We start from the raw sequence: 27,623 nt of genomic DNA, 5'->3' as shown, positions 1-27,623 counted from the left end.
TATGTCACAGTTTCTTAATAGGAAAGTAAGAATAACCTGTATCTACATTCGTGGATTATGAAATTGACAAAGAAAAACGCACCGACGTTATACAGACTCCCTTCCTTCACCCAACATGGTCTGCCTGCCTGACCAGCTGGACTGGGGCAGATCAGGCTCAGACCCCGTGAGGGGAGCTCCACTTGGATGCAGTATATCTGAAATAATCAAATTCATAGAAACGGAAAGTAGAATAGTAGTTACCAGAGGCTGGGGGAGGGAGAGATGGAGAGTTGTTGTTAAATGGGTATATAGTTCCCCTTTCGCAAGATGAAAACGTTCTGGAGATCTGCTGTAAAACAATGTGGACAAACTTAACACTACTAAACCATACAGTTAAAAACAGTTAAAGTGGCAAATTTCATACATTTACATATGCTATATGTTATCACAATTTTTAAAATTTTTAAGTTATCTTAAGAAATAAATAATCAAGGGGCACCTGTGTGGCTCAGTCGGTTAAGCATCCAACTCTTGGTTTTGGCCCAGGTCATTATCTCAGAGTCATGAGATCGAGCCCCCACATCCGTACTAGGCATGGAGGCTGCTGAAGATTCTCTTTCTCCCTCTCCCTCTGCCCCTCCCCTCTCTAAATAAAAATAGTAAATTTTTTAAAAAAGAAAGAATCAAGAACTTCATCAAAAGACATCATAAAGAAAATGAAAAATCACACTACAAACTGGAAGAATATATTTTACAACACATATAACAGATAAAGAAGTCAAATCCAAAACAGAGAGAGAACCTCTAAAACCATTAGGAAAAAGACAAACTACCTAATTTTTAAAAAGGCAAAAAAAAGAGCATTTCACAGAAAAGAAATGGCCAGGAGCTATATGAAAAAATATTAACCTTATTGTGTTCAGAAAAAATGAAAATTAAAATCACAAAATATCTTTTTATGCCCAAAAGAATGGCCCAAGTATTTCACCCTGATAACTAGGTGCTAGGTGCTAATGAGGATATGGAACAAGAGAATTTTAATATGTTGTTGGTGGGGGTGTATGTTGGTATCACCACTCTGGAAACAGTTTGGCATTATTTAATAAAGCTGAAGATACATTCTCCATGATCATTAATTCCACCCAAGGTAGATAAACCTTAGAGAAATTCTTGCATATGTGACAAGAAGACATGAACAAGAACTTCACTCAGCCTTATTTATAAATAGTAAAAAACCGGAAACCACCCAAATGGCCTTGGTTGGGAAAGAACACAAGAACACAAAGAAGTTATATCATATTCACACTCCACAGAAGTGGGAACAAAAGAACTGCAGCTAAGCTACCAAAAGAAATGTATCTGTAAAACATAATTTTGATTTAAAAAGCAAGGCTCAGTGGTGCCTAGGTGGGTCAGTCCGTTAAACGTCCCACTCTTGATTTCAGCTCAGATCATGATCTCAAGGTCCTGAGGTCCAACTCCACATTGGGCTTGTGGCGTCTGCCTGCCCCTCTCCCTCTGCTCCTCCCTTGCTCACTCGCTCTCTCTCTCTCAAATAAATAAAACCTTAAAAATAACTAAAATAAAAGGCAAGACTCAGAAGAAAACACGCAGTGTAAATCATTTAAATAAAGGTCAAAAGTCAAAACTGAGCAAAACTAAACACCATGCTGTTTAAAGGTACACACGTTCATGGCTAATGCTACTAAAAGGAAATGATAAATCCCAAATTCTGGAAGTTACTCCTTTCTTGAATGAGTTCTGAGAGGGGCCCCCAGGGAGGTTGAAAAGGTCCCCCTGAACTTGTAAGTATGGGTGAGGATTTCATCATCCCCTAATAACATGCTGGTTGTTTCTAATCCCCTGCAAATCTAATTTTTAAAATCAACTCCCCAGAAAAGGGAGGATGTACTAGGACAAAAAGCTCTAAAAATAATTAAAGCACTTGAGGGATGGAAAGGAAAAGGAGAGAACTGTAAATCTCCCAATATTATTAACTTGTTTTCTAAGTAATAACCTACCAACCTCCATAGAGCAACCTAAACTTGACATTTGTGGCACTGGTCACATGTCATGTAGCTTTAGTGCATAACTGCCAAATGTCTTTTAAAATTCCTGTTACGGTACCAAACAGTATAAATCCTTCAGCCTGCCTATATTCACCATCACAAGCGCAGGATTCAAGACAGGAAAGCCCATCGTCCCCCTGGCCACAGAAGGGAGCGGAGACGGGGCAGGAAGAGCAGGGAAAGGCTCCCCGGGGCCATGTTCTGCCTCAAGGAGATGAAGGCTGGCAGCTCCGTGAAGATGAAGTAGCTCAGAGCCCTCCCACTCCTGACGGGCATTCCTCTAAGGAAGAAAATGTAATACACTGGTACACTGGCTGTCTCTGAGGCCCCAAAATATATGTACACGGTTCCTCAGGGAAAAAACTAAAATTCCAGTGTCTTTTCCTGATAGCTTATAACATCCAAATCAGATTCTGAGTTTTCCACTGCTCCACTGGCTGTATTAACTGGGACCTGAAGTGGGACACAGAGAGCCATTGATGCTGACTGAAAGATCACCTGTTTTCTTCTTTTTATTCACAGTGCTCTCAGAAAGGATTTGTTTGTTTGATTTTAATTTTTCTCATCATTCTAATCAAATAACCACAGGCTCTTTATTCTATCAAACCAAATTCTTAGTCTGAAAGCACAATGGAATTCTTTAATTGAATCCCAAGTCCTCCCTGATCCTGAACTCCAGACTCAGTCAATGGTCTACTCAACATTTCTACTTCAAAGTCTAGCAAACAACTCCAAATTAACACAGCCAAAGGAAAATCCTTCATATCTATCCCTCCCCACGCTCCAAAGCCACTCTCTTCCCTCCTCCCTCATTTGCGCAGGTGCTTAGGCCAAAAATCTAGGAGCAGGTGTCATCCCACTCTTCTCTCTCCCGTGTACCTCAGATCCATCAGCAAGCACCACCAGCCCCATCCCCAGCACACTGCACCCCCCAGCATGCCCCCCTGTGTGGGCTGCTCAGAATGACTTCTTTCAATGAGTACAATGTGGAAGTGGGGGTAAAAAAGAAAAGTGAATGGAGAACCCAGACAAATAGTGCCTTAGCCTGGTGATCAAAACTATACCAACAGTGATAAGTCAAGCTGAAAGTTCGCACACTTGATGGGAAGTGATGAAAACCACCATGCACCTCCATGGTCTTCCAACACCCACAAGCCCAGACTAATCATGAGAAAAACATGAGACAAATCCCACTTGAGGGGCATGCTACAAAACGACCAACACGCCTCAAAGCTGTCAGGTCATCCAAACCACGGGAAGTCTGGGAAATCATCCCAGTCTAGTGGGTCGTAAGGAAACGTGACAACTAAATGTAACACAGGAAATTCTACACAGGATCCTGGATCACAAAAGGACCTTGTTATGAACTGGATATTTGTATTCCCCCAAATCAACACATTGAAGCTCCACCCCAATGTGATGGTATTTGGAGTTAGCGAAGTTTAGATGAGGTCATGAGGGTGGGGACCTCATCATGGGATTAGTGCCCTGATCAGAAGAGATAACAGAGCTCTCTCTCTCTCTTTTACTTCCCACTCTGCATCCCTCCACTCCCCAAACACGCATGCACCAAGGAAAGGCCATGTGAACACACAGCAAAAAGGTAGCCACCTGCGAGCCAGGAGAGAGACCTCACCAGAGCCCTACCATGCTGGCACTCCGGACTCAGACGTTAGCCTCCAGAACCCTGAGAAATAAATGTCTGTTGTTAAAGCCACTCTGTCTGTGGTATTTTGTCATGGCAGCCCAAGTAATAAAGTAAAGCTAAGGAAATCCAAATAAAGCATGGAATTTAGTTAATAACAATGTACTGATATCAGTTCACCAGTTGTGATAAAGGGCCATACTAATATATTAACAACAGGAAAAAGTAGATGTGGGTATATGGGAACTTTCTGTACTATCTTCACAACTCTCTGCAAATTTAAAGCTGTCCAAAAATAAGTTTAAGAAAAAAGAAACTCAAATGGCTTCCTGTCCTATCAAGACCATTGCCAAATTCCTGCCAATCCTTTTTTTTTTTTAACTGCACGGTATCATTTATATATTCAATAGGAAAAAAAAAAAAAGCCAAGCTCATAGAAACAGTAAAATAGTGGTTGCCAGAGGCTGGCAGGGGATGGGGTCTGCCAATCTCTTTCAACTCATCACCTAGCACTCTGGTCTACCAAGTTCACTTTCATGAGGGTTAGGTACCAGGGGTATGGGTTACACTGGTGTATATGCATTTGTCAGATAGATCAAACTATACACTTCTGATCTGTGCATTTCACTATATGTAAGTTATACTTCAACGAACACTGTAAACAACACAATTGATGAAATGAGAAATTTGATAACATAAAAATTACCCCTGAACTTGGTACCTTAAAACAAATAACAACATTTCTTTTGCTCTCAAAACTGCAATTTGAGCATAGTTGGACAGGGAGAGCTCATCCCTGCACTACCTGGCATCAGCCAAGAACTGAAATTCTCTAAAGGTTCACTCACTCGCATGTCAGATCATGGGTGCTTGCCATCTGAGACCTCTGCTGGAGCTGTCGGTTGAAACAGCTACAGCTGGCCTCTCCATGAGCCCTCAGCTTCCTCACTACATGGTGACTGGATTCCAGACGCACACTCTGAGAAAGAGAGAAATAGAGACAGAAACAGAGCCACACATACTGGTGGAAGCTGTGGCCTTTTAATGACCTAACCCTGGAAATCACCTAGTATCACTTCCACCGTATTCTGTTAGTTGGAGAAATCATAAACCTGTCCAGGATTAAGGGGAAAGGAAACAAATTCCATCCTTGATAAGAAGTGACAAGTACTGGAAACCATGCTGTGACCATTTTTGGAAAGTAAAATTTACCACAGGTTGACACACAAAGTTAAAGGAAGTCTCCAAAAGCTACTGAATAGCAAGAGAGAATATATAGACTTAATTCATCCAAGATGTCACCATCTAACAAACAAGAATTCCACAAAGAAAACAACAAAAAGAGAAGGAAGAAGTTATCTAAGAAACAATTCCAGAGGATTTCCCAGAGTTAAAGAACATGAGTCATCAAACTGAAAGAACTTACCAAGAATCGACACTGAGATAATATGAAATTTTTTAAAAAATTAAGAAATCCTGTGAATCTTCAAGGGGAAAAAAATCAGGTCAACTCCATAGTTAAGAGAACCAGGCTAGCATCAGACTTCTCATCATCAATATCATAGGCTGAAAACAACAACACAATGCCTTAAGAGTTATAAGGGAAAGTTATTTTCAACCTAAAGTTCCATGAAGATACTTTCAAATACATAAGGACTCGGAAAGCTAACTTTCCACGCGCTCTTTCTCAGGAAGTCAGTTGGAGATGTGCTTCAGCAAAATAAAAGTCCAAACCAAGAAAGATGGCACAGGATTAAAGAAGTAATGAATTTGGCTCATTTATGCAGTCAAAAGAGGCTGCAGAATGATAACGTTGCAGTAGGCCAATACGGCAATCAATCCAGATTAGAGATGGCAAGTAGAAGACTCCAGAAGACAACTATCCTAAGGCGAGGAAAATAAATTCTCAAAGTGTAGATGTTATTCCTAAGGATTTGGAATTCAAAATTTAACTTAGCAATATACTTTCCAAATTTCTATAATGGGCAATATTATTAATTTTAATAATAAAAAATTTTATATAAAGAAAATTTTAAATTAGCAAATTTAAAGGACAGAAAGCTATTAAGAAAAAAGATTTTTAATCTTAAATTTAAATCGACTGTTTCTCTGCCTAAAACTCAGTCTTTGGAATTTTTTTTCCTCCCAAAAGAGAAAAATCTTACACTCCCCAACCCACAAAACAAAGGAATTTTCTGTTTAGCTGCCAATGAAAATTACCAGTTTTTAAGGGTTCCACTCTGTGTCCTAGAAGAAGTAATTTTCAAAACATACATAATTCTAAAAAAGTGAGATTTTATTGCTTTCTAGCTGGTAAATCCACACAAAAGCCATTTCCATCATGTACTTTCACTCATTTTGGCAGTAACCACCTTGGGGGCACCTGGGTGGCTCTGTCGGTTGAGCATCTGACTCTTGATTTCAGTTCAGATCATGATCTCAGGGATCAGGGATCGATCCCTGCATCAGGCTCTACACTCAGCAGGGAGTCTGCTTCTCTCCCTCTCCCTCTGCCCCTCCCCCTGCTCAAACACTCTCTGTCTGTCTCTCTCTGGAATAAATAAATCTTAAAAAAAAAAAAAAAGTAACCACCTGTTGAAAGCACTTATGTGTCCATGTGCACACTGCGGTGAGAACCACCCAGTACAAACATCACTGGATCCAGGCTCTAGAGCCCCACTGCAGCAGCTGGAAGGGCCTGGAGGCCCAGGGACAGCTGCACCAAGGCCGTCTATCCCAACGAGAGCGAGCTGTGTGGTGCTATTGGGAAGAGCAAGGGAGTGAAGGTAAGATCTGAGAAGGAACTAGCATGCACCCAGCACAGAGGGGGCACCCAGGAAGCGGAAGCTCTGTCATACAATGTGCCCATATTCTGAAAGGGTGACTAGTAATCACTGCCATTTGCCTAGCAGCTACAATGTACGAAGGTGTCTTGTAGCCTCCATTACCTGAATAATGCTCTCCGTAACCTGCGAAATAGTTACTAATACCCCCATTTTTAAAATGAGGAAATGGAAGCTCAGAAAGTTCAAGTAACGTGCCAAAGTCCGAGAGCAGGGGAGCCAGATTCAAGCTGAGGCCCAAACCAAAGATCACTCTCAGTCCACTCTGCCCCCAATGTGCATATGACTAATTTACAACAGTTTGGGGAAAGACTGACGAAAAAAAAAATCAACATTTTCCAATATACCAAGGCTAATTCTGGACCATGAGATTTAAACCGCCAGTAAAGTTCTAGGTCTTGTGATCCAGGGGCTCAGGTGAAACCTCCCTCACCTGGTAAAGCAGGACGATCCCTGGGCTGGTATCCCTCCCCACGGCCATCTGGATCTTGACACCACACCTGATTTTGAGACCCTGTCTTAAGTACTCGCCAGATGACATTTTAGTGTGCAAGTGCAATCGTGACTGGAAAAGACCAGGGAAGCACCAGGGTGAAGAAAGAGGTAGGCTGCTTCTGCCGGAGTTATAACAGGTAATGCTCTCCACCCCAGAAGGGAGCGCCAGCATCATTATAACTTGTGTCTTGTCACCTGGCATAGTCGGAACAATGTGTGACAATGCTGAGGGGCCGCAGAGACTGCAAAAACAGAAGCAACGCTGAGGACAACAAGGAGCTCTGATTCAAGGACGCCTAACAGAGCAGACAGATGGGAGAACTAACGACTGTCGGGTAATGTTATCTGCCATTGACCAGAACTTACTGTCTCCTTCAATTTTATCAACACACATACACGTTCTCCTATGGTATTTACTGACTGTTCACATTGAGATATAACCAAAAAACACTTCACTATATTTTTTCAGTGTTAATTTCTCCTACTTTGTCTTTACTTTTTAATTAGAAAACATATTCTAATATTAACATTTGCAAATTATCCATCACTCTGCAGAAGCCTAACTTCTTTACCACTAACCATTCACGAGAAGAAAAGAAACACAGTAAAACCTAGACAAAATGAAATATTCAGGGCCTGTGTTATTTTGCTTATCTGGGTTCTTCAATGAAACAGGAATTGTTTTAACTACTATCGTTAAAAACCTTAAATATATATGTATTAGTCCACTTTCCTTTCTTAGTGTTCACTTTTTCCTATCTCCTCCTTGGCTTAAAAAGAGTTTAAAGCAGATTCCTTTTTTTCTGACTCCAATACCCATATGCTTTCACTATGCCATTCTTCTCAAATATCTAGTCACTGACAGCTACAAACCAACAAAAAATCATCTAGCACTGGAGATTCAAGAGATGATGAAGAGTTTCTTCTCCCAAGAGCTTACAATCTAGTCCAGTAAGCACACAGAAAAAAAAAAAAAAGATTATAGTCCAGTATCATAACTGCCATGATAAACACAGGTGTTACAACACTAACAGCGGCGAATAGTGACTCAGCACTTCCTATGTTCCAAACTCGACACAGAGAAAAGACCTTATGAAAGTCCCCACCACACTATGTACGCTTGTTGGGGGGACCCTCTGTTCCCCAAGTGTCATGTTTCTCCTAGTAATGAGCCTTACTCCTTCCCATCAGAGGAGGAGGGATTCATTCAACCTTCTGAGCTCTTTTTCTCTCTCTCTTTTTTTTTTTAAAGATTTATTTATTTGTCAGAGAGAGAAAGCACAAGCAGGGGGTGCAGCAGACAGAGAGAGAAGAAGGCTCCCCCGCTGAGCAGGGAGCCCAATGTGGGGGTCGATCCCAGGATCCTGGGATCATGACCTGAGCCACAGGCAGATGCTTAACCAACTGAACCACCCAGGCTCCCCTCTTCTGGGCTTTCTTTAAAGCTGCCAGCCTACAGCCTGCTTCCCTATGTGGGAAGTTTACTGGGGAAGCTGTGTTTCTTCTGGGGAGAACGTGCAGCTCTGCCTGCACTGGGGAAGTTAAACTTACTCCCAGGACTAAAGCACTGGGAAGTCACCACCTCCAATCCAGCTTCTGTCAGTAAGGCCGACAATCCGATCCATGTCTATCTGACTCTTATAAATCTCTCTCTCTCTGGTCTAAATTTGGCAAGAGGGGGTTATTAATGACTAAATCCTAAAACTCCAACATTACCATTATCTCCATTTTACATACAAGGGAACGGAGGCGTCCCTAGTTTAGAGGTTAAATGATCAGTCCCAGGTTTCCTACCTAAATACCAACACTACCACCATTTCACACCACTGGTTCTCGACAGAAAAAAAACACGTTTCAGAATTGATAATGAATTAATCTTAAAGGAAAATGACAAAAAGGAAATAGATGTTAATGCTAAGACAGGTCATCTGTTCCATCATTTGCTGCTGATAAACTGTATTTGGTTAGCTTTAGGAAACGAAACCTAAAAAATACATATAATCATCAGGCTCACAGTTCATCATTAATACAAGAGACAAATATTGAGCACCTGCTATGTGCCAGACCCCACCCCAGACACCAGTGGAAAAAAACAGTCCCTATTCTCATGGAGATTACATTTTACTAAGAGAAAAAGACAATAAACAAATGAATATATAATGTCAAAATGTATGAAATAATGTAAGGTCAATATTTTAAAAAATATAACAGAAAGAGGAAAATGACAGGAGGTTATTTTTAAAGATTTTACTTATTTGTTTTTAGAGAGAGAGACAGAGCATGAGTGGGGGAGGAGAAGGGGGAGAGGGAGAGAGAGAAGAATCTCAAGCAGACTCCCCACTGAGCACAGAGCCCAGTGCAGGGCTCACTCCCACAACCCTGAGATCACGACCTGAGCAGAAATCAAGAGTCGGATGCTTAACCAAATGAGCCACCCGGGTACCTCAAAATGACAGGAATTTCTATTTTCAAATAGGGAGAACAGAGAAGGCCTCCTTTAGAAGGCCTTGAGCAGAAAGCCACTTTAAGTGAGGGAGTAAGCTATACTGATATCTTGAGCAGGAATATTAAGTGCAAAGGCCCTGAGGCAGGAATATGCTTCAAATATTCAAAGAACTGTGAGAAGACCAGTGCAGATGACAAAGAGAGGAGAAAAAACTGTAGGAAATTAGGTCTGACAAGTTGGTGGGGCCCAATTATGGCAGGACTTGGGATTCTAGTCTCCATAAGAAGAGAATTCCCCAGGGGGCCCTGAGCAGGGATAGGACCTAAGACTTAGCACTAAATGTCTATCTTCACTTTCTTTACATTTCCTAAAGTAATGCGACAATTTTTTGCTTCTTCTTCACGTGCAGGCAGAGAATCAAGGAAGAGTGGAGTCTCTCTATTATTCTCAGAAACATGAGGCAGGACTCACTAAAAGGAAGACAAAGGAAAAATGGACGTGTCTGCTCAATTAACCATGACACTTCATTAGAGGTGGTTCAGGGTGACCTCTGAGCGTAAGGCAGGCAGATACCCAGCCTCCAGCGTCCCTTGACCATACCATCCAATCCATAACTGGTACGTTTCCTTTTCACATCAAAGTCTAACTCAACACCACACAAACTGGAGTAAGAAACGAGCCTGGAATGAGAACGTGTAAACAAATACCATGAATACGTTAAGCATGATACTGAAATTCTAGAAATGCTCTTGAGTAACTGATTTGTTTTAAAAACAAAAAAACTGCTGGTAGACTTCCAAATGGTTTGGAGGCTTAAAAATTACTTTAGTATCACTTTTCAAAAAATTGGAAGTATCATCCTAAACTTGTAGGCAATGCAAATATCTGACACATGCCTGCAGAGGCAGGCACACCCATTGGAGGGATGCGGGAAATCTAGTCCTTGCACCAAAAATCTTGCCCAGTCTAGTCAAGGAAACAACCTAGTAAACCAATACCTCTAAACACAGTATGCAGAAGAACCTCACTCAGTGCCAGCCAGAGGCAAGGGATACAAGGCCACCTGCCATCTGTGGTAGGGCCTCTTCTCAATCCCTTCAACCAACTGCCTAAGGCAGGGGGAGTGGGGGAAGCATGTCCACAGCTGTGAGCAGACACTCACCCAAGCTGAGCAGCACTGGCAACCTGCCTACACATAAAACATTTCTGAACAGAAGAACAAGACAAGGTAACTTTTTTTTTTTTTAATAGGCTCGAACTCATGACGGTGCGATCAAGACCTGAGCCAAGATCAAGAGTCGGACGCTTAACCAACTGAGCCGCCCAGGCACCCCTAGACGAGTTACTTCTAAATGATGTAAGTCTGAAGAAATTTTCAAAAGTGAAAACATGATTAAAAATATTAAAGGAGAAAATAAATTGTGATAATTAAGAGAGAAAGGAAAAGTTCTCGCAATTGTTTTAAAAAAACAGTAATTTTGCCTATTGCCTCAGACCTAAGAAACCTCTTATCCTAAGGAAATAAGCAGGTATATGTACCAAATGTATATATAAGGAAATTTATTGCAAAATGATAACAAAAGATTATATACAGCCTGAGGAATAAACTATATACATTCAAATGTTGGGACATTATATGGGTTCTGAAAAGCAATTTAATAAACTTGGAATGATTCTCAAAATGTTAAGTAAAAATAAAAGGTTACAAAAATTTAATATTTGGTATGTACCCAATTTTGTTTAAACACACACACACACACACGAGTCAGCAATAGTCTGAGTTGAAGAATAATGTGTGATTTTCCAATTTTCATCTCTATACTATCTTATAAATTTTACACAATGAATTATGTATTACTTTTTATTTTATTTTTTTTTAAGATTTTATTTATTCATTTGACAGAGAGAGACAGCCAGCGAGAGAGGGAACACAAGCAGGGCGAATGGGAGAGGAAGAAGCAGGGTCCCAGCTGAGGAGCCCGACATGGGGCTCGATCCCAGAACGCTGGGATCATGCCCTGAGCTGAAGGCAGACGCCCAACGACTGAGCCACCCTATGTATTACTTTTTAAATCAGATAGAAAATATACAAACTAAGTTCAGTTGCCTATTAGGGTAGATAATACATCATTGGTCAAAACACAAATGAAATAAAAAATGCACAATATCAAATGAATTTATATGTAATACAAGAAGAGCCAGCCCCGAAGGACGACAACAACAACAAATATGAAACACCTAATTTCACCCACTTTTCAAGTTACAGATAAACTGAAGTTCGGTTTTGCCCTATGACTCAGTCCAAAACCTCTGTTCTGCTTTGGTCTGGGTCTTCGTCTGTAAAAGACCAAAAGGCCTGATGCCTATTTCCTGGTATCCTTGAATTTCTCACTTATCTCAATTTTATCTCCTGAGATAACCTAACCTGTCATTATTTCTGAGCAGCAAAGTAACACCAATATTACAAATAATGCGTGCCATTCACATTTATTCTTCATGATGAATATTAACTTTCAAATATATGTAGTTAAGCGTTATACATTAAACTTGGAGTAAACTCACCTTATAGGATTTATATATTACTATTCTATCGGGTAAAATATAACTACATGTTTCTTACCACCAGAGTAAAATGCTGTTATAATTAATGAGTACAAAAGCTATTAGTTATTTACTTCCATTTAAGTCATGAAAAATGACCTTTTTTAACGAAAATGCTCTATTTGGGAATTCTACACATCTTGTAAGAATGAATTAAAAACAGAATAATCAGCTCTGCCATCTCAATTTCACACGAAGAAAAACTCTAAACTCACAATAACAACCAAAATGAATCATACACACACAATAAAAATACATCAGAACTGTGAAGAAAAAGAAGGCATAAAAGAGAATTAGGGTATCCAAAACATGTTTTGCTTCTCGCTAATTTAACCTCAAGTCAACAGTCTTCATAAGAATGTTTAAGAAGAGAATTCCTATTGTTGTGAANAACCAAAATGAATCATACACACACAATAAAAATACATCAGAACTGTGAAGAAAAAGAAGGCATAAAAGAGAACTAGGGTATCCAAAACATGTTTTGCTTCTCGCTAATTTAACCTCAAGTCGACAGTCTTCATAAGAATGTTTAAGAAGAGAATTCCTATTGTTGTGAATCTACAGAGGGAAACAAATTGTTTGCAGAAATAATCAGAAGACATCGTCAATCATTTTCAGGAGTTGAAGACAAATTCTCAAGATTTGCCTTGATAATATTCAGCTTTAACTCAATGTTGATTTTGACCATTCAGCCATTAGACATTTGACCAAAAATGTGATTTGATGGACCCCTATTTAAACACAGTCTTAGATGACACTTTTCCAGCATTTCATCCATGTTCTTCAGGTATGCTCTTTTCTTCACACCTGAACGCAAATCAGCCAGCTGTGTACAATGAGGCCACTGGGTCTAAAGAAGTGGCATCTGGGGCATGCCCAATGGTTTCTATCATTGTCTCACATGTATCATATATGAGAACAGGCTCTATTACTCCATCGGTGATTTTATTTTTTAGTACATATTAGTAAACAATAGAAGCAAAAAGCAACAAACCTGCAAACAAGCATGCCAACAATGCCATACTCTGAAGACGGCCACACTCAGAAACTGAACCTCCGGATGCGGGGCACCCACCCCAGGAGAGCTACAGGTGTGCACCCGTAAGCCCATGCATTCCAGATTGGAAGATCTGGAGGGTACTGATACCTAATTTACTAAAGTGCACTTGCTCATAAACCAGCCACGTAAAGAAAGAACGGAATGTCTCTGATGACCTGAAAGGTGACCATGAAGAAATGGGCTTGAACAGAGCATTTCTGGATTATTTCAGGAAGTTTACGGGCCCCAGGATGACAAGCTCCTTCACGTTACAGATATCCAGCAATGGAACTGACTGCCCAAATAGAGGGAGCAAGCTCTCCATCACCGAAGCGTCAGGTGGAAGCAGATGGCCCTGCACCGGAGACTTCCCAGCGACGACTGTATCCCCCACGAGCGGCACTCAGCAGAGGCGCCCTGGCGGCCGGCGCTCACAGGTGCCTGCTCTGCGGGACATATACAGCGAGGCTTCACGCAACTCACGGGGCTTGTGACGCTCTGTGCAGAACCACAGCCTGAACCCAAGCTGACTCCGGCACCTATGATCTTAACCACTGGAGTCAGTGCATGAAGCATGTTTGCTTTTTCATCAGCGACATCAGGCCCTGCCCATCGCCTCTCTCTCTGGGGTGCGAGGCCTCACACAACACCTGGCCAGCAATCAGTATTTACTGAAGGAGTGAGCCTGCCCTGCTTTCCTTCGAGAACAGTTTCCTCAACTGCACATTGCACAGCCTCTCTGGGAAGCCAGGAAAATTCATCCTTCAAGATTTTGTCTCTAAAGTTACCTTGCGTGACCAGTCCGAACCCAAGTTACAGCTGTTTTTCCCTAGATGATTCCAGAGTGGGATGGAGCCTGCCCTGCTCTCCCACAGTAACAGAACTGTAGCTGGACGTGGCTGCCCAGGTAGGCCACATTTACCAGCCCCCAGCAGCCCTTCCCAACCATCTCCTTGCTGTGATCTGTGGCCATGTGACAAAGCTCTAGCAAAAGGGATGTGAGTCACAGCAGTACGTATATGCCACTTCTGGCCCACAACTGTGACCACACAGCTCTTTCCTCCGGGACCCTCCAAGTTCCCAAAGTACAGTCGCCAGGGCAGCAGCAGTAACATCACCTGTGAACCCACCACTCTTGCAAATTATCAGGACCCAACCCAGACCTACCGAATGAGAAACCCTGTTCCTGGGGCCCAGCAGTCTGTGTTTCAGCAAGTGTAGCAGGAGATCCTTATGTCACCCCAAGCTTAAGGACCATGGCCATAAGTACACCAGCTTCAACCAAGCTGACAGCAAGGCCCCAGGTGGAAGAACAGTGTGTTGAAAGGAGCACAGGTGTTTGTAAGACCAGGTGTTGCATAACCATCCACCAATTTAGACCATTTGCATCAAAACTGTTACATGAGAAAAATAAACTACTATCTTTAAGTCATTGGCTTATTGTTGGGATTCTCTGTTGTAGCAGCCTTACCCAAACTAATCCCAAAGTCTCTCCTCTGACACTCATGTATTGTAAACATCTGTCTTTCTCTTCCTGCTACATGAGAAGCTCAAGAGCCAGAACCACTTCTTACCCATCTTCACATCCAGGACCTAATAAACCCTTGGCCTATACCTCATACTCAGTAAACCACGATACCTACTTATCCCTCTTTCTTTTTACTACCAAAATGGTGATTCCTAACACCTAAAATGATACCATAACCAGCAACTTTCCTTTTTTTTTTTTTGTAGATTTAATTATTTGAGAGAGAGAGAGAGCATGTCCGTGCACAGAGGGAGAGGCAGACTCCCCACCAAGCAGGGAGCCCAATGTGGGGCTCGATGTGGGGCTCAATCCTAGGACCCTGAAATCATGACCGGAGCCGAAAGCAAAGGCTTAACCAACCAAACCACCCAGGTGCCCCAGCAACTTTCCTTTTTTAAAAAATGTTCTAAAAGTCGGGGCACCTAGGTGGCTCAGTCGGTTCAGCGTCTGCCTTCAGCTCCGGTCATGATCTCAGGGTCTTGGGATCAAAGCCCCATTGAGCCCCTCATCAGGCTCTCTGCTCGGCAGGGAGTCTGCTTCTCCTTCTCCCCGCCCCTCTGCTTGTGCTCTCTGTCTCTTCTCTCTCAAAAAAAAAAAATAAAATCTTAAAAAAAAATGTTCTAAAAGTACCAACATTCACTGCAGACTACAGCCCTACAACAATTTACAAATTTCCGCACTCATTCTCAAAGGACACCAATTTGTCAAAGGTCTGTCTTCGACATGACTACTACCTAGGCTACTTGATTCCCAGTTTCAGAGAAGGCTCTGGATTTTGGTCACAGTCCGCCTTCCCGGGATAGGACTTTGAGTAATACACAACGCATTTGGCTTTCCTCTGTGCCTCGCCCTGTCGCACACTGTTTGTTGTCCAACACAGAGATGGCTAATCTTGCTAATCCGTGTCACCAACCTAGCCAAGGCACACTGACCTACAGGGCCGTTCTTCATTTTACAGGAGCTAAACCTTCAGTATCATACACTTACCTAATCTAGAATTAGGGATATAATATGGAAATGCAGTTTAACATGTTCATTATTTTCTAGAGGCCCTTAATTTCCATAAAATCAGTGCAAAAAAGAAAACAATCCAAGACCAGCTTTGGGCATTATTCCAATTTATTTTGTCTTTGCTGAAATGGTCCCAACATCCTTTTGTCTTTAATATTCTGAGGATTTTTTTTTAATCTACTCAAGTGTTGGTTACCAAAGTTACTTTATAAATTACTTTATAGTCCTATGTGGTAAACTCTGAGTCTGTGCCAAAAACCTTCTCAGAACAGCGTATTTCTCCTTTAATTTTTATTTCCTGTACTCTGAAAAAGAAACCACTTTAGGATGGAATCCTTCCAATCCATATTGAACATCGTAACAAATATACAGTTTGACAATACCCAAAATTCTCTTTCAATTTTGACTGGTTTATCAGAATTTCCATTCAAATCCAATAGAAGGCTGAAGCTCAATTTCATGATATCAAGTACACCAAGACTTTCTCTTACTATGTGATTTAACAATATTTTACAAGAACAAAAGGAAAAGACACACTAGTCTAACACTATAGGAAAGGTACAGAAACCAGCTCACAGCAGCATTATCGTCTTAGACGAAGGACCCCTTAACTCCCTCCAAAGATACTAAGGAGCAGCAAGGGAAGCTTCACCCTGCCCTCTACCTTCATCTTCTCGGCTCTCCTCAGACACCCAGTCTTCGTCATTTCTATTCTTGGTAAGCAGCTAACATGAACAGCTGTGACAGTCCTAGTATTAGGAAAGGCACATAAGACTCACAGTGAAGCAACTGTAGATTAAACTTAAACTCCGAAGCCTGAATAGTTATCACAAGACAAAATACTCTGGCCAAAATTCAATGTACACTCCAAAAAAACTGAGAAACTGGTAGGGGCTTATAAAGCAATCAAGACCTTTTCAAATATTATTTTATTTTCTATTTGCCAGACTTTTTTTTTTAAATGTCACAGTCCATAAAACAGCCTGGACAACTTAGATCAATTAATCTCTGTAATATGGGATCTGCAAAAAGAATGCCAGCTGTGTGAGATTCCAACCTTCCCTCTTGAAAGGGATATTAACTTTCTGGGGTGCCTGGGTGGTGCAGTGTGTTGGGCATCTGACCCTTGGTTTCTGCTCAGGTCGTGGCCTCACGGTTGTGGGATCGAGCCCCATGTCGATCTCTGCACTCAGCGCAGAGCTGGTTTTGGATTCTTTCTCCCTCTCCCTGCCCCTCCCTGCTTGCTCACCCTCTCTAAAATAAATGGATAAAATCTTTGAAAAATAAAAAATAAATAAAGGGATATTAACTTTTAGGAGTATTTCTAAGATCTGACCCACTCCCAAGGGAAAGAACTAGTCAGGGAAAACTTAATTTGAAATTCTGCTGGCCAATTTAAGGATGAAATTACCAAGTGATGAAATCTAAGAATTACTTCTTCAACTACTGCATGACAGAGTTTTCCAGCCTTCTCTAGTCCTGAGTGCCGGCTATGGCTATTATTTGGTCTATTTTTGTTCCAGGGCAATAAACTTCAGAGCAGACTGACCACCGTCCACTATAACAAAAACTGCTACCTACTTCTTAATGGTCAATAAGCTAAATCTGGCCTACACGTGCTGTTCGAGCTCAAAAAAAGAAAACTTAAGGATATTTTGGCCAAAATATTAAAAAATCATATTTTCACAAAAATCTAGCATTCCAGCTTCCCTTGAAAAATCAGCTTTGGTAACCATCAGCAAAAGTGAGTGAGGGCTTTCCTTTTAGAGTGGGCTTGGGCTTTCCAGATGGCCATGCTGTCCACACCTCATAAAAGGGCTGCAACTACACTGACATTCATTTATATCCCTTGCCTGGTGTCCTCTAGACATCTGAATTTGGAATTTATGTTGGCATTACTACTTCACCTCACCTGTGACCTGGTCAGCTAAACGGCACCCTCCAATAAACAAAAATTCCCAGGGTTTACTCATAAAATTAAATGCTGGTCTTGAGCAATTCTCCTTTTACACAACTAATTTCTAGAATTTCATTGCAGGTCTTTACATTTATCTTTGAAATTTAATATTGTTGAATTAAATGCATTCAATTCAATCACTATTGAGCACCTACTGGACAAGTGGTTTTGCAAAATGGCAGAGCCTTTCTCTCCATTCGGTTTTAACAAGGTAAGTATCCATCTGAAACTAATGATACACTATATGCTAACTGAATTCAAGTAAAATAAGTTAAAAAAAGAGAAAAAAGTATCACCTAATTATCTTTCATGTACATAGATCTACATATAATTTAGTTTCAAAAAGAAAAGGATTTGGGTGGCTCAGATAAGGTTAAGCGTCTGCCTTCAGCTCAGGTCAGGATCCTGGAGTCTTGGGATCAAGCCCTGTGTGGGGCTCCCTGCTCAGGGGGGAGTCTGCTTCTCCCTCTGCCCCTCCCCCCTTGTGCTCTCACTCTCTCCCAAATAAATAAAATCTTTTTTAAAAAACTGTTTAAATAAAAAGAAAAGAATTCAGAATTTGTTTGTATAAGCAGAGAGCTATTTATTTTATTTTAATATACATGTAACTAACTTAAATATATCTAAACTTATGTATTATCTCTAAGTCCGCCCTTCCACAAACACCTAGTTTGGCACAGAAATCCTCTAAAAACTAAGAACGTTTCTATGGGATTATGGATTGAAACAGAAAATATGTTACATTTTTGTCCAATGCCTAGATAGGAGCAAGGCGAGCTGGTCAAAGGCCTGGGCTTTCTCAGAAGAGTGCGGTCCATTGGGCTGGCAGCTGGGGGGTCCCCTAACTTCCCCACTCCGCAAGGACACTGGCCGTCAGAGAGGATCCAGTGTTGACACCTGCTGCTGGCCAGGCTTCCCTGGATTGGCTGGTTCCAGGCCATGGGGGAGATATCGCAAAGAAACCCTTCTGGAAGGGCCCAACTGAAAGGGGAGAGGGCGTGGCACCAAAAGCGGCAGCCCTTTGTTCTTCATGAATAAAGACAATTATGCACTCTGAAGGCTTCTTTATTCTGAATCTCTTGATAACAATGCTGATAAAGCTTCTCTTTTCAATCACCCCCAATCACCCCTTATCACCAGACACTGTAATCATATGGCTGAGAATACTGGTACCTCCCGTGGTTATCTTCATTTCCTTTTGAATAATCATTACAGTCCTCCAAAATTCTTCAATGCTTTACCAGTCGCCTGTTAAATAACCCTCTTGAAGAAAATAAAGTCAGCCGGAAGGGTTCTAACTGACTGACGGGCCGCACAGTCTTCAGTGAGCCGCACAATGCGGGCCCGGGACGCTCAGGGCTACACGGCTGCCAGGAGGGGCAGCAGCGACCCGCTGGAGGACACCAAGTCATGGGGGGACCTGAACCCAATTTGGGGAGCTCCTAGCCAACTGGGCTGCAAAGACAAGGAAGCGCCTCATCCAGGGAAAGGCCACGACTGATTTCCTGCCCCGGCGGTCGGCCTTCTAGCCAGAGGGTGCAGGCGGCAATCACAGTGAAGACATGAGGTGATCCCGGGAAAAAGATCCGAGTAACTGGAGCGCAAGTGTCCAGGCCCTCCACCCGCTCACTCAGAAGCTCTGCTGGTGACTCCCTCAGCCAGGACCCTCCTCCCCCTTCCAGTCACCAGCTCCTCGTACTAGCTGTTGTTCTGAAAGTCTGAAAATCACTGCACTGGACTGTAGCCACTTTCTTCTTTGTATCCGCATGTCTAGCACACTGCCTGGCACATACCAGACGCTCAGATACGTGCTACATGGACAACTGAAAGCACACTCGTAGACGGGTGAGCCTGAGGGATGGGCTTAGGTCTCCTACAACACTGCGTTCTCCACAAGCCCTGGAAAAGTACCTCCATAGTCAGTGACACCCAACACTGAACGTCCGCTGTGTGCACAGTGAGCACGGCCTCTTCGATGCCAACCACACCCATGGGGCAGGGCCCACCACTGCCACATTTTATAGACCAGACCACTGCTGCTTGCAAACCATCAGTTGATGCTAAGGCCACACAGCTCATAAGCGATGATCATTGGTGCCCTCTGTGCTCTTCCCCACAGAAGTCCCACGGACTCCAAGCACAGTCTAGGCTGTCACTGGTCCTAACCATAAGGGATACAAACATGAGTACGAGGAGGCCCCTTTTCTTAACCAACTGATAGCCCAGCAGGGAGAGGTGAAAAATAAGCAAATAAAATGATTTGTTTAAAGTTGCTACAGGTGCTATCAGAGCAGGTTAAAGCAGGAGGGGGCATGAGGCCGTTGCTTGGGAGGCCAAATCACCCAGAAACCAAAGGGCTATTCTCCCACCACTGCTTCCTAGAGCTGGAAGGATACTCACATTTGAAAAGTGGCCAGAGGAAAGGGGAAAGTCCCCAAGATGTGCCCATTAACTCCTTCCTAAGAAAAACACACCTGGAGGATAGTGGGCTTTTGCTCCACAGGCAGGGAGGGGCTGGTGGGAGCGCAGAGCCAAGGAGAGAACTTGAGCAGGATGACTTCAGACAGAAGTAGCTCACTCCAAGGCAGGGAGTTAAATGACGGAAAAAAGTACTGGAGGGAGCATCGAGTGAGTGAGTCCACAGGTACTGCCAACAGCAGCAGAGCGGGATCTAAACTCCAACGCCATCAATTCTACACACGTGGCCTTTGGCATTATACTGCTCTGGTCTGGGAATGATAAAAAAGGAGCTAGCAGCCACACTTAAGAGGTTCTAGGCCTATCCTTTGGGGGCCAATGGTTCTCAAAGAAGGCTTGCAGCAGGAATCGGGGGGAGCAGCACCTCTCACGGGGCAGGTCTCACATTCAGGAACGACCCCACGTTGTGAGTCCTGACACTGTCTATACATGAGGTTATACACACAGTCACTAGAGATAAATGACAGGATTGAAGGGAGACGTGGACATCATTCAACAAAAAACTTGTCCCATTTCAGGGCCATACTGCCTAGAGTACACTATGGATTTTATTTTTCCAAATCTTGTGATCATACTGCTAACAGCACCATTATACTGCATTATATTTTAGAGGTTACCCGCTAAATGATTAAATACAAATGTTTAAGAAATACATCACATTTTTATAGCCTTTCAGTCATATGGAGACCCTTAAAAAGCTAACTCTGACAGAGGCAGGCATAGGGAGTAAGAAGGAGCCTGGTCAAAAACACAGGTTCCCCGGCCCTCACTGACGAGGCTCTGGGTAGACACCGAGAATCTATATTTTTAACAACAATCCCAAGTGATTTTTGATACAAACGATCTCAGGGCCGCACTTGAAAAAGCATTGCATCAGGCAGCACGGGAGCAGCGAGGAGTCTTACCCAGGGAAGTCGCTGACAAGGAGTGCATCTCTTAAAGTCTGCCATTGGATTTGGCAGTCAGTGTTGGAGCAGAAGCCGGATTACAATGGCTGTAAGAGTGAACAGGTACTAGGAACATGGAAACAGCAAGAACCAACTATTCTTTCAAAGTGTACGAATGAGAAGAGACAGAATGAGGATACGTGCGCTGAGGGGACTGACAAAGGGTGTTTATTTGTATTCAGCAGGTAGAGAAATGAGTAATATTGTAAAATACTTATTAGTAATCATATTGTTGTGGATATTTAAATGCCCTCCAGATCCACCCTCCACTTTAACTCTGTGCCCCCAAAGCATCGATTGCCCTCTAAAGGAGACACCAGCAGGAGATGGAGGAGGGGAGGGTCGCAGGGGTATTCATCTCTCCCATCCTCCCCCCTCAAGTTCAGAGCGGGAGGCCACAGTGCCTCTGGGAGCAGCCCCCAGGGCTCCCCCTTGGGGTTCTGCTCCTTCCCTCTCCTTGTCTCTCTAGGCCTAGTGAAGCTGGTACTGGGGGACTGTACTCTTCCATGATTTCCCTACACCTGCCCTTATCTCAGTAAACAGTTCTTAGAGTCTCCTTGGTTACCTAGTTCAATCTGGCTCGCATCACAACCCTGCCTGATACATATAACACTAAGCAGAATAAATGCCAGAAGAGTATGAAATCCAAAATGCTTTTGTGGTTCAAATAAGAAATCAGTCACTTCAGATGGGATTCAGAAAAAGATTTATATGCAAGGTGTACTGGACGCAGAACTGGAAGAATGGACAGGATTTGGATAAGCCCCGGAAGAAGGGGAGTGCCATTAGCACCGAACTGTTCTGATCGCCGGAATCCTGACTCTGTCTCTTCACACATCAGCTAGCCCCCCACCTTCACCACACCCTACAAACCAATGCATGACTTCAGGCTTCCCCCATGTCATTCATAAAATCATTAAGTGATCACTCTTCTGAGGACTGTGTTTATGGCTTGCTTATTTTAAAGAAATCTTGTCAAGTTGTATCATGATGGAACCCCACCTGTTAACGGACTGCAGGCAAAAGCTGTGTGTGTGTGAGTTGTTTTGATTATTTCCCTGGAAAGTCAGCCCCGACGGACCACAGTCAACAGAGATCAGGGTCATCTGTACTTATCGAGGCAGTGCCAACACAGGGAGCCCGAAAGCAGGGGGACAAAGAACTCTTGAAGCTGTGAAGCAGCAGAAAAGCCACTTCTGACTCCAAATTCAAAACTAAAGTTTAATCCTAATTTACTTACTGTGTGGGTAAATTAGGACTGAGCCTCCACCTCATATTTCCCTTCCTAAAACGGAAGTCCTAAAGATTAAAAACGGAATCCATACACACAGATGTTCTCTTGCATACACTTCACCACCTGTGGAGAGGAAAGGTCGATCACACACATATACGAGGAGCCAGGCGCTTACACAGACTGTGTGTTTTAATCTTCACAATAATCTACAAGGAAGTGTTATTTATTATTTATTTTACAGATGAGGAGACTGTTTGGCAAACAGTTATTTGCCAAAGGGCCCGGGGCCGGCTGAGTCTGGCTGCGGACCCAGTCATGCCTCTCCCAATACGCCGCAGTACTGCCTCGTGCAGATGAGGGGACAGATTCGGGAAACCAACGTTAACTGCAATGCTCAGGGCATGTGGTTATTTCGCTTAGCTGCTTCAGGTTAAACAGAGCAGTTTCAATTCTTCCTGTTGAAAACTTCTTCAAAATGTATCAGTCCATCTTCCTCCCTTAAGTTTGTATTTATATTCTCTCCAACTCGGTCCAGAAAAAATTTGGGGCAGCCTCTTCAGTTAATGAAACAAACACAGAATCATGGAATTTTAAAACTAAGCACAACACACATTTTACACAGAAGGAAACTCATTTATGTAAAGTGACATATCTAAAATTAGTTAACTGACAGGGCCTAAAATACAGATTCAAGATTCCTAGTTCCATATGCCTTCCTTATTAAAAGGAATCTTCCACAGCAGATTGTCTCAGTATTTTCTGGGTTCTCGTGATGAAGACTGATGCTCATTATGGGTGTAAAAGTAGACAGGACAGACAAATGAGTTAAATATTTATGTCCTAAACCTAAAGCTTTCAAATGGCAGCTTTAAAATAAAATTAATCCTTGATTTGCTTGTTTCGTTGTTATTCACCTTCTTCCCCCTAAAAGTCATGTTCTCAAAAAGGCCCAAAACTGAAACTTCACTTATTTCTTCGTCTGTAAAATGGGGTTCGTTGTAGCACAGAACTGTAGGAGGATTAAATAAGCTAATGTTCTAAACTACTCATTTCCCAAACATATTACTTCACTTCGTTGGATGCCTACATCATACAAAATGTCAATCAACAAACTGACCAAAAGGAACCAGGATTTAGAAGCCTCCATCCACACTTCCTTCTCTCTTAGAGACACACACGCTTTCCCTATTCCAAACATTACCATCAGTACTTCAGTGCTTGGGAAGTTCTTTACCTCCATTCTCTACCCCCAAAATACACTGGCAACCCAGGTCTACAACAGTTAGCAACCAAAATTATTTGCCACATGTTAAGACTATAAATTAAAATTGACCTTTCACTCAAATGGTTAATACCATGACACTTATACCATATATATATATATGGCTAAAATATATCAGACCTTGAATCTCATCTGATTTCACAAGGTATTGTGAGGCTCAATTAAATCCTACAACATGGTGAAAGAGGTCTGTAAACTGTAAGGTGTTACCCACCGTAATTATTACCTGACTTTGCAGGATTAGCCACAACAGGTCATCCTCCTTCCCCCACCCATCTTTTTCTCCCTCCTCCAAACATTTCAAAATATCCTGAGTCTCCGTCTTGCCCTCTCTCCCCACCCAAACAGTTCCATCCATCATCTCTAAAATGATGACCCTGTCCCCAAACAGGACTGTTTGACGAGGCCAACTGGCTGCCAAGAATACCAACCCGGATACCCCGTCACTGGGGGAATTCACTCCAGTTTCATAGTATAACCACATCATGGGAAATAAGGACAGAAAATAGTAAAAGGGAAAGACGGAAAGAATTAAGCGGAGGAGGAAGAGGACGGCAGAGCAGCCTCAGTCGGGTAACTCCGAGAGTTATTAGGTCAATCAAATGTACGAGTACGTAGGATATGATGAGATTAAAAAAAACCCACTCTAAAAAATAGGTTGATCTGGGACATGTAATTATTCTCACTTTGGGGTCTTTTAAAAATTCACCACACCAGCAGCTAATAAAGAACACAATTATATTCAATGACATCTGACGGCTTCTCCACTGCACGTTTGGCCCTTGTCTTGGCCCAGCTCCCCCTCAGTCCAAATTCTCCTCAAAACCCGCTGTCCATCTACCCCTTCCATGATGACCACCCTAGAAATAAAGTCACCTAGAATGCAAGGCCTAGAAAGGGGAAATATCAGATGCTTAAAGCATCATTTACCCTCACTCTATACTGGAGTTACTTTTTTTTTTTTTAATTGAAGGCATACTGAACAAATACTAAGGTCACTCTGCAATTCTCAGTTAGGATTAACCAACCCAAGAGTCTAAGGCAAGATCTTCTGCTCCTTTTCCTTGCTTGGCCTTACTGCAAAACATTGCTCCTTTCTCTCACTCTCTCTCTCTCTTTTTTTTTTTAAGATTTTATTTATTTATTTGACAGAGAGAGAGACAGCCAGCGAGAGAGGGAACACAAGCAGGAGGAGTGGGAGAGGAAGAAGTAGGCTCCTAGCAGAGCAGGGAGCCCGATGTGGGGCTTGATCCCAGGACCCTGAGATCACGCCCTGAGCCTAAGGCAGACGCCTAATGACTGAGCCATCCAGGCGCCCTTGCTCCTTTCTCTCTTAACTTATACCCTGCAATACACATTCGTATATTCCACAAAAACCGGTATTTTCTATCATTTCATAAATTCTATGTTCACTCTTGTCCAAGAGTTAAACTATTTCTCTGGCCCTAAGTTACTTTTCTTCCTCTGACATTCAACAACTGCTTTTATAATTTCCTAAATTTTCGAAACACTGTTAATTAGCACATACCAAATTAACATACTAACAAGTTATATTTTTACACTTTTCATTTCCTGATTTGTCTTTTTCCTGTTGAATCACACTATTTGATTACAAGTAATTCTTACGCTTCCTCTCAACTTGGACTCAATTATTTACATGCTACAAAAATTAATTTCTATTTTGATCAATTTTAAAGTAATGATTAAATGACTCTTTATCCATCCAATTTACAACATGAGTTTTGAGTTCTTGCAAGAGTTTTCTCTGCAAAAAAGTCAATTTTTCAGTGCTTCAAAGAAACAGTTTATTATCACTATAAAAAGTTACGGCGTATGTGGTAATTAATCCAAATTCTTAAGATTTGTTTGGAGAAGAGGAAACAACTCAAAATACAAACAGCTGCAAAAACTCGGTGCGGTCCCAAGAGAATGAAGGTTGTCCAAGATACCAAATCAAGACCTACAGATAATAAAGAAGTCAAAATTTCAAGTACTGTCACCTTCCCTTTTGATTCCTGTTTATGTCAGTACTGAGAAGAACTTGCTCCGGATTGCTGACATGTTTACATAAGTTCACTAATATTAAATCACTTTAAAAAGTTACAAGCATTATATAAATTAAAAGGTATTAGCATAGCAAAAAAAAAAAATTCATCATGGCAGGCAGGGAGAGAAAGAATACACCTGTTCCCTAAAATTAATGAAAAGTCATACGGTGACAGATGGTAACTACACTTATCTGGTGAGCCCTGTGTAATGTACAGAATTGTCCAATCACTGTGTTGTACACGTGAAACTAATATAACACTCTATGTCAACTATACTTCAACTAAAAAGAAAAAAGCCTGAGGCCTATCTCCCTTGTTCCTCATCATCAAAAAAATTTTTAAACAGATACCTACCCTGCATTTGCTGATATCCTGGAAACAACCTACTTTAAGTCAGGGGTGTAATACACTATACTGTAGTTCAGTTTGGAAAAGTGAGAATCCTCCACAGGGCTGAGAAAATTTAAAAAAAAAATCCTACGTTCTGATCAGTTTTTTAATAAACAGAGAAGACTACCTTCTCAGAGTACATGATTAATTTCACTACTGGTACTTTATTAGTACAATATGCATTCTAACTGTTGCTCAAGATTTATAGGGGATAGGTATTTTACCATGAATCAAAAATTATGACTGAAATAGAAATAAGGGATTCAGATCCAAACAGAAAGTAGAATTTTTTTATATACTCAGGCATACTTCAGTCTTTATAAAACCAAAAAAACAAAAAGCCAGTAAAGCACAAAACAACTTAATGTCATAATGTCAGGCACAAGAGTGGTTTCCCATCTTGCTGCTATGAAACCTGGCCTGGACACAGAGGAATCCTGCCTTGTAAATGAAATCTATGATGACATCAAATGACAGCAACACTCTCAAGAAAAGGACAGTGAACCAGGATCCCTTGTAAAGTGCAAACACTTCTAGATGGAGCACACATGAAATAATTTTAAGCAAAAAATTCAGTTAATTACCTCTAGCCTGGGGCTAGAGCAATTATCTATCTCCACCGCCTCCTTCCCCAGCAACTACCCTAAATGTCACTTGGAGAAAATACTTCCAAACTTTTTCTGAATAAAAATGGCGCTGCTTTTCCCATCACAATACCGTTTATTTCTCAACAATCCTTAGGCCTTTCACACACTCAACTGGCCTCATCTAAATACCTCCCCTTCCTAAACAGTGTCCTTTGTTTTTTTGAGGGGTGGGAGAGAGGGGTAAGGCGTGTTCTTCCAAGGACAAGGTTGCAACTTTCTGAGCTAGAAACCCTGGGATTATTATCTCACTGACTTTTCCTCCTAACCTCTGCCTTCCCCGCAAACTGTTGCCTCTCTGTTCAACAAGCCATACTCCAATGCAAACTGTCCCACAGTGCAGGTCGTAGCGTCCTAAGCTGGCCTCCCCACGCCACGCTCTCGTGTCTAGTGCACTCTCCCCTGAGGTACATCCATCCTGCTTCCCCGTGGGGCATTCGGTGCCACGCGTGCAGGGCACAGACACCGGGCTTCCCCAAAGCACAGCCTTTCTACACCGTCTATACCCGTGCCCACACGCACTGCAAGTGGCTTCGGGACTCCGGAACGCCGAGTGCCCGGCGCACGCACGACCCGGGTCGGGCATCTGCCGTGGCGGGCAGCAGGGCCAGGCATGCACGCGCGCACGTCGGTGCCCGAAGCCCCCCCGGGCTGCACGGGCACAGCCGGGATGGGGGCTGGGTGGGCACGCCGGGGAGGGGCGGCTGGCGGAGATGGCGCGCGGACAATAACAGGCGGGTCGCCCCCTCCCCTCAAGGGGCGGCCCTCGCCGCAGCCGGTGCCCCGACTCCCGGCTCCCGCGCGGATGGCACACGGCCGGGGAGGGGGCGGCGAGGGCGCGACGCCAGCAGGGCCGCCTCGGGTACCTGGTCGATGGGCAGCTGCACGGCGTTGCTGAGGGGCTGCAGCAGGGTGGAGCCCGTGGTGCTGGTGGTGGCCATGGCCGGCCGCGCTCCGCCCGCCGCGCTCCGGCCGCCCGCG

At 42.7% G+C, this 27,623-nt stretch overlaps 1 protein-coding gene across 3 annotated transcripts in view; it reads right to left on the bottom strand.

The window, feature by feature from the left end:
• The window catches only part of MBOAT2 (membrane bound O-acyltransferase domain containing 2), a 127,502-nt gene extending 99,885 nt beyond the window's left edge, over positions 1-27,617 (bottom strand). The window contains exon 1 of one of the 3 annotated variants that reach the window (XM_034659944.1): positions 27,509-27,617. In XM_034659944.1, the coding sequence (XP_034515835.1) occupies positions 27,509-27,583 (75 nt within the window). In that variant the 5' untranslated portion in view covers positions 27,584-27,617. Of the gene's footprint in view, positions 1-22,284; positions 22,402-27,508 lie in introns of those variants that run through there. The other 2 variants (XM_034659946.1, XM_034659945.1) reach the window with 2 other exon arrangements.
• Between the last annotated feature and the right edge of the window lie 6 nt (positions 27,618-27,623).

Source organism: Ailuropoda melanoleuca, chromosome 4, assembly GCF_002007445.2.
Source record: "Ailuropoda melanoleuca isolate Jingjing chromosome 4, ASM200744v2, whole genome shotgun sequence".
Classification (NCBI taxonomy): Eukaryota; Metazoa; Chordata; class Mammalia; order Carnivora; family Ursidae; genus Ailuropoda; species Ailuropoda melanoleuca.
Note: the sequence above shows the minus strand (reverse complement) of the source record. Positions and strands in the feature narration are given on the sequence as shown.